Raw genomic sequence first — 15,201 nt, 5'->3', positions numbered from 1 at the left:
GCTGTAGGGTTGAGGTTATAAGGCTTAACAACAGCAATGACATTTTAGACAATGAGTCATTTACTAAAGAAAAGCCATAATAATAATCATCATCATCATCATCGTTGTCGTCGTCATCATCATCGTCGTCATCATTTTTTCCAGATAGCTTTACAGGCTTACAGAAGGGTACAGTGTAGATTCCAAGCAGGAAATGAAAAGTTATAGAATAACTTTTCACAAAACATGATGCATAGGCAACGTAGAAGTAACAAGTTCTCTTTATTTTTTATAAAGATTTTTATTGAAAATTTTTCAAAATTAAAAAAGTCTCTTTCTGAACTCCCGTAGGCAGGGGTTAAGTTGGGCTGGAACACCATCTGGAATGTTTTTAAATTTGTCTCAAATCATGAAAATCCAGTTAATTTCTCATATGCTCCAGTCTGTTTATTTGTTTATTATTATACTATCCAGTTTACTTGCTCAACCAGACTAGAGGATGCAGAAGTCAAGCACATGCATGAGCTGAGTCAGGAAAAACAGAACGAACAATGCTTGACTGGGCTGCTCAGAAGCGGTAGGCCATTTCATTAGCTCTATTTAAACTAACTTCCAGAAGCAGAATCTTTCTTTATTTTTTCTTGCCCCCACCCATAACAAACAAAGGACCCCCCAAAAGAAAGGGAAAATTAAGCTTTGGGGGGGTGGTTACACATTATATTATGGTCGTAAAAAGTGAATGGCAGTAAATGTTCAATTCCTTTTGGGGCACACAGTAGCACTTCTTATTTGGCTAGTAGAAGGAATAAATCTGTGAACCATGCCGTTCTTTATGTTGCGCCAGTACTTCTGCCCCCGGTCCCCCCTAGCCCTGAAGTGTCGCCTGATGCTAAGAGCAGATAAAATGCCCTCAACATGGCTGTTGGTTGAAAGTTTCCGTTTCAAAGTGCGTTTTACTTTTAATTCAATGGCAAAGTGAAAATGGAAAGCAGGATGAGAGAGGAAGCTGGCCTTTTGGAGGGTAAACAGGATTTCTCAGCATTCACTCCATGAGCTTGAAATAGGCACACATGTAGGCTATTTATTAATGCAATAGCATCAGTAGATTTTATATGTTTTTTTTATACGTTGTTACTTACTTGTTCATGATGCTTTAGAGATGCATTTTATGTGCTTTGTAGACCTAGAAAGTTTAATTTTATTAAATTCTACTTTTTTAAAGTTATTTTTTAAAAATAGATCCCCACCTCCCAAATCCCAGTTTAACCCCTGTCAGCTTTGATACAGTACCCAAAAAGCAATTGTTTTATACTGTACGGCCACTCTAAAGCGTGAAATCATACTTGACAATCAAAGAAAGAGAAAATTTCTGGCCATTTTATCTAACGTTTCCCATCAATTACCCTGCTTTCTGTCTGAAATGATTTCTGGTGTATGTTTTAAATATTCAGTTTATGAAACAGGTTGTACAGCAGCCTATGCACACAGAAAATACCGACAGATTCAGCAACAGAATAGGCTAATGTTGTGTCAACATCATAGCCTAAACATTCAAATGTGAAATTAAACTACCATCTAAAAGGATTGAATTTGCAGTATTTCCTAAAATGTTCTGTCAGAAGAAATAGTTCCAAAAGGCTCCTCTGTGTCTCCTTAGAGGAACCCTATCTAGTTCAGTAGTTCTTTGTCTGGCAAAATCTGGGAGCTCTCACACTCCACATCTACCATAGAGGTTTCCCCCGTGAAGACAAGCCAAAGAACCCTTCCAGAGCCTTTTGCACGTGGATGTTGGGTTAGCGTCGTGAACGCTCATTGTCTACAGCCAGAATTAAAATGATGCGATCGCAGTTCCGTGAGCAGTTCAGATGCTTTTGACCTCCTGCCCCGATCACGTGGCCCCACTTTGACCCCAGCGCTTTATCACACGTAAGAGTTCCTGTTTACGGACCTCCTGTCACTCCTGCTGCCGCTGGACAGAGAAGAGCCCACAGTGCTGCTGCCGCTGCTGCTGCTGCTGCTGCTGCTTCCGCTGCCACGCCCACTCTCCCCAGACCCGGAGGAGCGGTCCGACTTGGAGGAAAGAGAAGACTCCGAGGACAGCGCGGATTCCGAGGAGAGCTTGGGTTTGATGGAGAGCTTGGCCTTCGAGTAGAGCATGGACTTCTCATAGAGTTTGGACTTGGTTTCTGCCTGGGATGCTTTAGCCTCAGCGTCAGTCTCAGCAGGTCTTGAGAAGGACAAACAGAAGGAGAGAGAGCGACAGAAAACAACTGGACAATGAGTGACCTATAGTGCAGGACATGCGGCTGCTTTTAAAAGGATTGTTCACTTTCTGGGGGAGATTTCAGGGCTCTTTGAAAGTTTGTGAATTTGTATATCAGGCCTTGATAGTTTTTGAAAATGGACATAGTCCTTGAAAGTGCTTGAATCCACAGTTGAATATGTTGTGCAGAAATTGAAATGGACGTTTTTGCCTTGTGGTTCAATTGTATAGCTTTTCTGGATATGTTCTGGATATATAAAATATGTTTTTTTCACTAACAGCTGCTGAAGCAACCTGGTCAGTGAACCAAAAACAAACTTAATTTGTGTTCCACATTGCTTATGAACTTTGGGAGTAAGTCAGCATAAGATTAGTTGATATGACCATGCAAATGTTCCAGCAGCCTAGCTAGTAAATAGGCTTGTCATGGTGTTACTTCCCTCAAAAAACAGTTTATAACTGTATTACCAGTATTACACTTTAAACTGATCATTGGACTCAACCTGTTTTCATTAGACTAATTGTCCTTGATTAGCAAGTGTAACAATCTGAATAATACACACAGCTTATTTACTGACATCATGTCAGAGAGATAAATGATAGGCCTAAATTCAATTGAGAAAAATCAGTTTTAATCACTAAGTACATTTAAGGAAAAAAGATACACCACTCTGTTAACTACCATGATACCAAAATGATTTTATTACTCAACTAATAGCCCAATTGAGGAGAACTGGCTGTATCTGATGGCATTGAATGTTATGTGATTCTATACTCAATTCTCCATTTGATTGAAATACAGGTTGAAACCAATCATTTTAAGGGGAAGTTTCTTCGAATTTTAAAATACTTACGGAAGTTCCCAGTGACCTGCAAGCTTTACAGTGGCTAGTACATAGGCATTGGGGGTTCATTTTTTAAAGCAATAAAATACGCTCCAATACAACATTTAAGACAATGCTATGTTTCCAGGAACTGTACATATCAACACCTGATAATAGTGTTTATTCACGCGTATCAACATAAATATCAGTTTTTATCTTGTGCTGGTACCTCCCTTCCCTTGAGCGCAGTGGTCTCAGGTTACTTGTGCTGGCCTACAGGAAGTAGTTCCAACTGAAAATATGATTAAATGTAATTTTCTTGAGGGACAGTTGTCTAAAATACACGCGTATAATGTCTGGAGACATAATGTCGTTGTACAAGGTCACAAACCCCCAATGCCTCAATGTGAACCATTTTAAAGTGGTCAGAAACTTCTGTTAATATTGAAAGTGTGCTTAATCATGCACCAGAGCTGCTTGGGTCTATACAAAATGTACGCTAAAACAGAAAGAATACCACAGTAATGCCAGAAAGTGAGCTACCCCTTTTAAAGTCTCTCTTTGTAGAGCACTTAAAAAGTTTGTTTCAAAATGGAAATTGTAATTAAGGGAGTGACACACATGGTGTGGTAAATAAAGGAAACACAGAGCCATTTTCTGTAATTAAAGCACAAACTCCTTGTCATTGCTTAATGTAAACCTAATTGCTTGTTTTTAGCTATCCTTAGCAAATGGCAGACTATATATTGGCCTACTACAGCTCTGACAAATCGAGGCAGACCAAAACATTTAGACAGGATCATATATACTCACGTCTTCTGGTTGAGAAGTTTCCGCACTGACACGCAGTAGAACACGCCTCCTGTCATTTCAAACATGGCCCCCACCCACCCAAGAAACAGAGGAGTTCCTAAATCGTACCTGTAAAAAGAGAGAGTACTTAACTTTACTTCCGCTTTCTGTGAAGCTTTCAGTTCAACCAGGATTGTCTCACTTCAGTCCTGGAGGGCAACACATCTTGAGTCAATACACCTGATTTCACAGCATAAGCTCTTCCTCCATATATCTGAGTTGCAAAACTCTGCAAATTATTATTCTCAAAACTGCATCCTGCCAAGATTTAATCTAGCACTGAACCATATACTGTCTTGTTTTAATACATGCTTAAATGTATTGCTCAAAGTAAACAGCAAAGCTTCTTATAATAATAATAATAATAAGTATTATTATTATAATTATAATTATAATAAAAACAATAATAATAAGTATTATTATTATAGAAGAGTCCCTGTCATCCCTAACTTACACCTCTCTGTTTAGCCTGATATAGGCCACATATACGATGTGAAGGATTGTGAATTGTTAATACAAGCAGTACAGCCTTTTGTGTAATAAATTAAACAAATGTGCTTATTATAATTTAATGATCTCATTTGATCTTACTTCTGGTCTCCATAGAAGCGGTTCAGATATTCATCTGAAACATGGCGTGCGTAGACCACATAGGCCGAGAAGGACGACATCGCTGGGGTAAAAACGAAAAAAAAATTAAGTATTGGTCTAAGGGGGAGATGGGTGTGTTTATGCAAATAAGGAAAAACATTTAAATTCAATACTGAAACATGTAACTAAAAACTTGTTATAACATCATGCAGTTGAAATGAAATATACAGTGTATTGCATGCTAGGAGAGGCTCCAGCACCCCCTGTGACCCTGCTCAGGATAAGCGGTTATAGACAATGGGTGAGTAGATGGATGGATTGAAATTTCAGGGAACTGCGTCATGAATTTGAAATGGTCCATTTACATGAATTGAGAATTTTGAGATATTAAGTTGTTTCAAGAAACATTGACGAGGTCCATTTGCTGCTCAGTTAGCAGATCTCATCAGTTCTTCCTTTTTTGTCATTATTATTCTCGTACTATTAATTTTGTGGAAATTTTAATGAATCCCTTATATAATAACAGGCAAGTTTCCAATTAATATTATAGAATAATGCTTTAAAAAAACAGGCGTGAGAAAAATTAACCTTTTACTTTATCTGTGCAATGCATTCAGAAATACTGTAACTTCCAGGAAGACCCATTTTAAATGAAACAAGACTAGGAAACCTAGTACATGGCTGGACCTAACACACATGATCCGGCCGACCAATGGTGTAACTTCATAACTCGGCCGACCAATGGTGTAACTTCACTCAGTCACTCAGTCAGTCACAGACATTCACATTTGTAGGGCTGGCCCCGCTGTTGCGGTCCAGCCAAAAAGATTGTGCTTAGACAGCTGAGATAAGGCACACCCTCAAATGCAGCAGAGAAGACGAGACTTGGTGTGACCCTCATGTAAAAAATATTTTACAATCTGACTGCCAAAACATGTTTTGCAACAAAAAACGTAGCCCATTATTGTACTTGTGAGCTAGTTTTGCGCTCCTTCTTCCTCTAAGACAGCTTATTTGTTGTAAAAGGTCAGTTCAAATGCTGGGCTATAGCTAGCATGTCAGTAGAGTGTGTGCTGTGGTTGAATTAAGGCCATTGAATGGACCGCTCTCCTGAATGGTGCCCGTGGCACTGGAATTTGGGGGATGGTGCTGTCAAAGATCGGCCTCTCAGTTCGCCATGCTGACAAAAATGTATTCTCCTGCAAACTGCTAGATAGTTTGTTTAATCAGGGGGTGGCTTCGTTTTTAGTTGCTGTCATTTTATCTGGCGTGAGATGCGTTTGGTAGCCTGAGAGCACGAGACAGAGCTTGAAACATTTGTCTGACGCTAAACGAGTGATAGTTGGCGACCCCATTGTTGCCAGCTGTCGCACAGTTTAGATTTTCGGGTGGAATACAATTTTAAATGCCTTGCGAGGCCTGCGATTAAACGGAAGACTTACCACTGATGATGTGGCAAATCCCCCCGGTGAGCACTGTGCGGTTCTTGTGTTTGTCTTTCCCGCCGATGTATGTGCACTCCATGCCTGTCAGAGACAGCACGAAGCCCAGCATTCCCCCAGAGAGCCCGATCATCAGCAGCCCGCGCACCGCCTGCACGTAGCCTGGAGATACATGCACACACACGCACACAATGCACACACACACACGCACACAATGCACACACAGACATGCACACACACACGCACACAATGCACACACAGACATGTACACACACACGCACACAATGCACACACAGACATGTACACACACACGCACACAATGCACACACAGACATGTACACACACACGCACACAATGCACACACAGACATGTACACACACACGCACACAATGCGCACACACAGACACGTAAACAAATGCGCACACACAGACATGTACACACACACAAGCATGTTCATATTTGTCTTCTTTTTTCCACACCACAGTTAATTATCAAAACAAAGCACGCCACATGCTGTCTGGCAGAGCTGGCTTCTATCCAACTATCCGTGGGCCTCACACTTCCAGTTATGGTGAGTGTGATTTATGTGGGAGTGCTTTGGGGCCACTACAGCATTCTTATTTAGACCTTGGTTACTTCTCAACGTTAATGTTCACTTACACAAACTACTGACATGTAGGGCCTACTTGCATGTCCACAAACAAATATACAAATTTGCACACATGTACTCACAGAGACGTACAGTGCACACACTATTGATATGTGTGCACACGTGTATATACACATGCATATATATGTACACACACTGAAATCTTTCTCTCAAGCTTTGTATCTGCGTCTCTCTAGATTCCTACCTGCTTCATCTTTAGTGGAGGTTCAGAGACCCCCGAAAAATGGCACAAGAGACACTGCTAGTTTCAAATAGATGCATAATAATCTGACCCTAAATGGAGAATGTAAAATTATTGTGTTTTCTCATAATTGCATTGCTTCAGGCTCATTAATTTTTCTTTAATATTGATTGATAATATGACAATACAAAATAATCTTTTTTGTTACACTAATGCCACTTGCTCAATACCCTGTCTCACCCTGTCTCACTGAACATGTACACTGAATGGAGAACATTTCTTGAATAATGACTTTGTGGTCACAAACTAAAAGTATCACCTGAAATGAGGACTCATGGGAAATCTGTGAGATGACAGAAAATTCCCCAAATTTTCCAAGCCCAGCTACTATATAATGAGTAAATGTGTTTTCCGTAGCCAGCCTTTTCTGCAATGTAAAGAACCACATTACACATCCTGAATGACAAGGAAGCGCGTGTCACAAGGCTTGAACAGTGAAAATGAACCTGGAAACTCAATGAAGCCATAGACAAATCTGGATAAATCACAGAAACAAGAGCAAGTGCAAAAATAAGTGTATACAATTCTGCAGAACTTATAGAAGTTAAGTTATTATTCATTCTGTAGTCAAGCTGAACATTGTACTTTATGCTGTATCATTTAATAGAGAAGGGAATCGAGCAAGGAGAGCTGAGATGTTGATTATAGAGGTGCGTTTTGAGTTTACGCTGTACGATGTTGCACTTTTAGACTGTAACCGGTGCAGTACCCACCTTCCACGGACCAGAGCACAGGGAAGTCGATGCAGTTGGTGACGGCGGTGGAGTCTGTGAAGCAGGCTCGCCACAGGCTGGACCAGTACCAGGCCACCTTGATGATGTTGGACCCCCCCAGCCCGCCAATGGCCGTGATCTTCCAGTACTCCATCGCCATGGTGCAGGCCACGAAGATCCAGCCCAGCACAGTGAAGAGGAAGCCGAAGATCTGCACCACCCGAACGTTCATCCTGGCCAAGAACGCCTTCGATGTCCCCGAGAGAAAGGAGCTGTCCTTCATCCGGTGGCTCCCGTCGTCCCTACTGCTGCGGTCACGTCCTGCGTCACCACTCAAAACTGCCACCCCCTCAGGTGTTACCCCTGGCCTGGGCGGAGAGGGGGGGGGAGGGGGGGAAGGCCTGGTCAGGCCCTGTCTGTGGTTTCGCTCCTCGCATCTTGCTGGTGTGGGAAAGGCGACGTGCGTATTTTCCCAGGGTTTTTGCTCAGAAGCTGCTGATGCAGGCAGTGTGCTTCTCAGGTGGCAGCTGACCTTGCTGCGGGAAAAGGTTGTTGCCATGGAGACTTTCTCTCTTTCGTGACCTTTGACTTTCGTGAGTGGTGGGGCTGCTGTACCAACTAGAGTGGCAAAGTAGGTAGTGACAATAGAGTGGTAATGCCAGTAGTATGGCGAGACTGGCCAGTTTGTCATAGTACTGCCGTAATGTTGTGGGGTATTAATGTTACATGCGTGCATGTGAGTGTGTGTGTGTGTGTGTGTGTGTGTGTGTATATATATATATATATATATTGGTGTCAGTTCTGTACAGCACAGGAAAAAGTATTATTGCCAGTGCCAATGTAATTTTCATTTGTTTTTACAAAAAATATAAATACAAAAATGTATATACACTTGATATTCTTCCTTGATTCGGCTCTACTCCCAATTTTAGATTTGTAATCAAACAATTCACATATGGTTAAAGTGCAGATTAAAGGGTTTTAAAAAAAAAAACGTTATGGTTTCACCATGTAGAACGTACAGCACTTTTATACATAGTCCCCCATTTCAGGGCACCATAATGTTTGGGACACATTAATGTTATGTAAATGAAAGTAGTCATGTAAATGTTTAGTACTTAGTCACATATCTTTTGCATTCAATGACTGCTTGAAGGTCTGTGACCCAAAGACATCACCAGGTGCTGAATATCTTCTGTGGTGATGGTCTGCCAGGGCAGTACTGCAGCCATCTTCAGTTCCTGCTTGTTTCAGGGTCCAGTTGTCTTAAGTTTTATCTTCAGCAAATTATACGCACATGCAAATGGATTCACGTATGGTGAATGACTTGGCTAGTCAAGAATTTTCTGGTTTTTGACTTAGTTGTTGCTTTAGCAGTATGTTTGGGATCATTGTCTTGCTGTAGGATGAACAGCTGTCCGATACGTTTGGAGTCATTTTGTTGAACTTGAGCAGATATGATGCTTCAGTACTGGACAGAATTAATTCTGCTGCTGCTATCAGCAGTTACATCATCACTGAAGACAAGTGAGCCAGTACCAGTGGCAGCCATTCATGCCCAAACCATAACACCCGCACCACCATGTGACACAGGTGTGTGTGGCGGGGGGGGGGGTGTTTTGGATCTCGGGCAGTTCCTTTTGGCCTCCACACTTTGCTCTTGCCATCACTCTGATACTTGGTCTCTGGAGGTGAATCTTGGTCTCATCTGTCCACATCAAAATTCTGCAGGGTATTTTAGGTACTCAACAAACTGTAACCTGCCCATCCTGTTTTTGCGGCTAACTAGTGGTTTGCACCTTTCAGTGAGCGTGACGTCTTCTGCAGACAGTAGTCACTGATACATCCACACCTGCCATCCTGTAGTGTTTCTGATCTGTCAGGTGTTTGGGGGTTTTTCTTCATTACGGTGAGAATTATTCCCTTTGCGATTACTGAGCTCAATAGTGCTTTCTTTCTTTTTAATGATGTTACAGTTGATTTTGGTTAGCCTAAGGTTTGGCTTATGTCTCTGACTGCTTTCTCACTTCTCAGCCTCACAATGACGTCTTTCACGTTCATTATCACAACTCTGGTCCTCATGTTTACAAATGCCAATAACAGACTCCAAAGGCAATTGCCTACACTAAGGGAGCAATTGAACACATTTGACGAATCAGAAACACCTGTCAAGCCATTTCTTCCAGACATTATAATGCCCTGACGATATGTAAAACATACTGTAATTGCTAAATGATATACACACACACATACGTGCATAAATACATATATAGGTTTTGTATGGGAATGAAATGAAGCATAAACCATGAGAAAATGTTGGTCATCTTAATTTTGTTTTGTCAATGCTCTATCCTTTCAAAGGAAATTAATTACTTTATATACCTTTCATGTGCCAGGCTTTCAAGGGAACTTAGTGAATAAAAGTCAGCCGTTTTTCTTGCTTTAATATAACTGGCTCTAAGACCCTTGATGTGGGATCTTGTTTTATTAGTTTTTCTGGCAAGAATACAGCCTGCTTTGTCACAGAACACAGGCCTCGTTACTGAAAGAGTATTGGAAATTGTTTTCATTTATGGCTTAATTTCTGGAGTCCTTTAAAAAAACGGCAAGTCATTAGCTGTGTTATGGTTTTCATAAGAGTAGTCTGGAGGTCCCACAGCATGCTTACAATGGAGGGGTTATGCACATGAGCTGGCTGTGCTTCAATACAGGAGGATTATTACATAACACCACCTGCTCTATTTTTTAAATTAACATTTTAGTAGCTCTTTATTTAATATTAATAATTTATCTTTCCTCCTTTTTCACCTGGATTTCTTTCTGGGGGCAAATATATATCATACAGTGTATAGAAATAATACATATATTTAATTATATATTAAACGTATATATTATTATTATATAGTATGTTTGCAGTGATTTTGATATATATGAAAATGATTTTCATGATCAATATCATTTTCATATAATTCAAGCCTCAGTGCTGAGGGTTGAATACGCTCACATAATATATAATACATTAAAAAATACATGATATATATTTACAATAAATAATCACAATATGACTTATTAACGCAGACTTTCTCATCAGAATCAAATGTGACTTTTTGCCGCATGTTCATAACAGTTCCTGAAATACAGTATATTTAAATATTTCCATTATGGAGAACCTTTGCATTAAGGCGTGTGTGTCTTACAGTAATTCACCGGTAATATCACAAACAGTTCAGCCATGTTCGCATGCCCGATCCTGCCCTCTGCAGGTGTAATGCTTTATCTCAGGATGTTTCCCTATCCATGGTTTGGAACAGGCAGTACTGAACCGTGTGTGCTTGGAGAAACATAAAGTGGAGGGACAAAGAAGAGGGCATTTCCTGGGGTCGAAATATAAATAAACGTGAGTGAGTTGATGCCCTGACAGAGTGGGGTTCAAATCTACTGGGTCTAGAATAGACTGAATAGCCAGAGCTCTGTTGTGTTAGAGGAGCAAAAACTACCAGATATTGTATCTGTATACTGATGTTCCATCTGTTTATACCATTTGTACTATTCATAGTCACTCTAGTCTAAACCATACATTTGTACCTCAGTGAAATAGTTACTAGGCTCATACAAGTATGTGTGCTGGCAGATAATAGCATAAATGTTCTGTAGGCTAGCTTTCCAAACCCATTTTATGTCACTTTTATAATAATAATAATAAAAATAAATAAATAAATAAATAATAATAATAATAATAATGGTTTTATGGTGCTGTTCATTCTGACATTGCAGGTAACACAAAATTTCACAAAGGAAAAATCCTAAAAGCAAATAAAAACATTCATACTCCTGTAATTGACTGGGGAATCACCTCCACATAAGATGCAGTTGATAGTGTGTGCCGGAGCAGAGCTGGGCCAGCTGCCCTGAGCCCCCATGGTGTTCTACAGGGAGCTTGAGCTGAATGGGTTCCAGTTTCCTTCAGTCATCAGTTGGCTGGAGAGAGACACCAGGTTGCAAGAATGACTTCCTCTCCGATTTCCAAAAACAGGAAGAGTTGTGTGGTCACCTGTGTTACACTTGAACTGACTGAGGTTAACACTCAGATCAAAATAATGAAATGTGTGTGCGTGTGTTTGTGTGTGTGTGTGTATATGTGTGTTTATGTGTGTGCGTGTGTATGTGTGCGTGCATCTGTGTGTTTGTGTGAGTGTGTGTGTGTGTGTTTGTGTGTGTGTGTATGTGTGTATTACATGCTCTCCAGAAGGAAGAGCTGTACAGTGAGACAAAGCAGCTTCACAGCAGAAGCCGGATCTCAGCTGTCTGTGAACATAAGCCATCTGAATTCATGGTGCCGTTTAACAAGGAAACCCACATCTGTGTGCATTCCTCGCCCTCCGTCTTTCACTATCAGCCATATTAGGACATATTAGTACATTCCTGTGGAATGAAGGCATATGGATGATTACTTTTTCAATGTCCTCAATATCCTCTTCATTGGCTGGGATTCCTGGTATAAACAGCCTTACAAAGAGCAGGCAGAGTGTAGATTTGCATTCAAATGTAATTTAATGTCATTCAAATTTAACACAAATTGTTATGGTTATTTGTGCAATTCCAGTGAGTAGTATGTTATATTTTGTATCCAATGACTGCCAAATGGATGGGAGTTTTCAAATCCAATGTGCTGGATTGTGGAGGCAAAATGGCAAAAATTGTGTCACTGTCCAAATACTTACAAACTGCTCTGTATCTAGTAGATAGCAGTAGTACCCACCCTGAGAACGTGTGTGTATCATGAGAACCACATGGCTTTGAGCAGATTATTCCACTTATGCCATAACACTTACCATAAATAGGTATTAAATTACAAGTGTACACAATATCAAAGTTAAAGCAAAAATAATTACAGGTTGGTATGTTTACATCCTCCAAGGTATATAGCTATGTCATTAAAGATGAAATTGTGGTTTCTAGTAAATATCAAAATACCAGTGCTGTTCAAGCAATCAAAACAAAATGGGAAGCATATTTGGAAACTGTATGAAAAAGACTTTTATTTAGATATATGCTTATAGAATAATAGCAAAATATTGTAGTTAATTTCCCCAAAAATTAAAAATCAAAAACAAGATATAAAAAAGTAACAAATCTGAAGCAAACAAAAAAAGAGAAAAGAATAAGTGTGTGAATTGCTTATATTCAGCCCTTTATAAGCGGACAGGTTTAGGAATGAATGGCGGTCCTGTGACTTTTAAAACAACAATATCCTGAATTTAGACTGCCCCTTAAGTAGTTTGCTGCTTTATGGAGCGGTGAATGTATCAAGTTGCAGCTTCAAGGTGATCTCCAGGCTGTATTGTTGTATTCCCCCCAGACAGAATTTCCTGCAAATTACAGAGTCCATGCCGCTTGTTGACAAGTGAGGCTGCTCAGTTAAAAAACGGAGAAGATTCACAATGTTGCTCTCACGTTTATGGAGCCTTAAACCGTGGACAGGATGCTCTGAATGCTAATCTCCTGTGAAATCAAAGAGATGCAGCATCATCGTGGACCTTGTGATTATAACATCAGCTGCATTATAATGCTGCTTCTTCGTAGATTTTAGACATTTTTGTTTGTGTCTTGTCGGTGAGAACATGAGAAGTAAGAAGGCTTCTTCAGACTAACATATAATGTGACTTTTGTGACATATTTCAAGTACTGGTCTGGCTAAATGCTTCAGGAGTCTGCCTGTTCTATATTGTAACAGCAAAGTTAATATTCATGAATTTACTGAAATGTGAATAGAATATTGGAAATACATATTGCGTTACTGAAAAACACATGCTTCTTACAACAACACAAAATATAAATAAAAAGGACATTAGAAAAAAAAAACTTTTAATCAAGTTTAAAAAAGTTAATTATAAAAGAATGAAAACAAAATAAGTTAATGATAAAAGAGGGATGGCTTAAGGTGAGTCATGTGTGGTGCTGCAAGAGTTCCTCTAGCCAGGCACAGCCTTACCCTTTCTGAGAATAAGGACAATTTTCGGGGGGGGGGGGGGGGTAGGGGGTTGCAACATGTAATTCTATTTTTTCCCTTCACACCCACCAGATGGATGGCACCCTGGACAACTGCCCTTGTCACCTATGGCTAGAACTGGTCCTGCCTCCAGGAGTTCCACTCAAAAAACTGTTTGTCCAACTGCCACAGGTACATATTTCAAAAGCGCTAACGAGTTTCAAAAGGGTTAAAAGAGGATTAGTAGACTGTGATGTAGCCATATAAACACATGGAGCAGCTTACTTCTAGTCTGGAAGCAATGCAAAACATATTTGTATGCACGTGTAACACACTGTTTACAAAGGACAGTGTAAGAAGACAGACAGAATGACAGATATCAAGACATGAACAGGGTGAAACTCCAACAGGTATCTCTCAGTTAAATTCACTCTTTTGAGCGAAGCGGAAGGTGTAAATGTGAGGCGTGCGTTGGGGAGGGAGAGGCCGGTGGAAACAGCGCAGCAGGCTGAACTCAGTGCTCCTGAGAGGGGGCCTTAGGGCTGGAAAACCAGGGAGCCAGGCAGCCACGCCCGAGCACTTTACTACTGATCAAGTGCCGCAACCTCCATGCTCTGCCTTTCTCTTAGGAAGATTTTCAGCCAGATTTACTAAGCAAACAGTCAAAGCACAAACATATTCGCTATATTGTGTCTCTGTTGCAGCTGTACATACCAACAACACATTAACAACTGACTCGCTAAGGCTGTTCCTAATTTTGCGATCAAAGAAATGAAACATCCTCATTCTCAATGTTTGCAGTTGGAGACACCAGTAACAAAAGAAAAGATGACGTGAAGTTAGGCAGTTTTCCACAGGAATACTTTCCTAAAACATAATCCAACCAAAGAAAGAACAGCAACGTGGATGGAACAGCAGGTGGAACAGGAGGAAGTAATGGGGTGGAGGGAATAGACACGGCTGAACTTCGACCCAGTTTATGGGAGAAAGCCACAGGGCATCTGAAGGTAAAACTATTTTTTTTTTGTTCTATACCCAACTAACTGTGTACACGCACAGTTGTTTACATTTATAACAGCATTTTTATACTAAGCTGATGGCCGATTGGTCAAAATGGATGCAAAGTCTTGCATCCTTCCAAAAACAAACATTTCCATCTTAGCCTACATCTGAAAATAAATAAGTGATCGATAGAAATAAGTGTATGTTTATCATCGGGGCAAAGCTTCCAGCACTTCGGACCGCCTCGTGCAATTCCTGCAGCTGTAGGCTACTTTTAAAAGATCGGGACGCACGGAAATGTAAAGTTGAGAGCAACTTCACAGTAACCGGCAGAGAATGAGATCTTTGGGATCACGGCTCACGTTCCTTTTTTAAAACGTCCAGTGGTGCGGCTGTGTGGCTGTGCAGCCTGTCTTCAGCGCTTCGCTAACTGCCGATCAGCTAACTGAAAGAGTGCAACTCTGGGAAGAAAGACCCTGTCCTGTCTTATTCTGATTTGCTTTTGTCGTAGTCTTAGAATCCACAGGCAAAGAGGACAGTCACAATTCAAGGAGTTACATTAGAGTACAATGACTTTCTTCTCCAGAGCGACATATCAAAGTGGAGAAGCATGCTTCAGTAAATTATATGGAATA

The 15,201-nt window shown here is 40.5% G+C and overlaps 1 protein-coding gene across 1 annotated transcript; it reads right to left on the bottom strand.

The window, feature by feature from the left end:
- Window positions 1-242: 242 nt before the first annotated feature.
- Window positions 243-7,882, bottom strand: cldn10e (claudin 10e). The gene is made up of 5 exons (XM_064311095.1): window positions 7,576-7,882; window positions 5,952-6,113; window positions 4,510-4,591; window positions 3,880-3,987; window positions 243-2,206 (listed from the first exon to the last, which is right to left on the bottom strand). The coding sequence occupies exons 1-5, from the start codon at window positions 7,856-7,858 to the stop codon at window positions 1,900-1,902; spliced, it is 942 nt and encodes a 313-aa protein (XP_064167165.1). The 5' UTR covers window positions 7,859-7,882; the 3' UTR covers window positions 243-1,899.
- Between the last annotated feature and the right edge of the window lie 7,319 nt (window positions 7,883-15,201).

The sequence above is a fragment of the Anguilla rostrata genome, chromosome 15, assembly GCF_018555375.3.
Source record: "Anguilla rostrata isolate EN2019 chromosome 15, ASM1855537v3, whole genome shotgun sequence".
Taxonomy (NCBI): Eukaryota; Metazoa; Chordata; class Actinopteri; order Anguilliformes; family Anguillidae; genus Anguilla; species Anguilla rostrata.
This window is presented reverse-complemented; position numbering and strand designations above follow the sequence as displayed.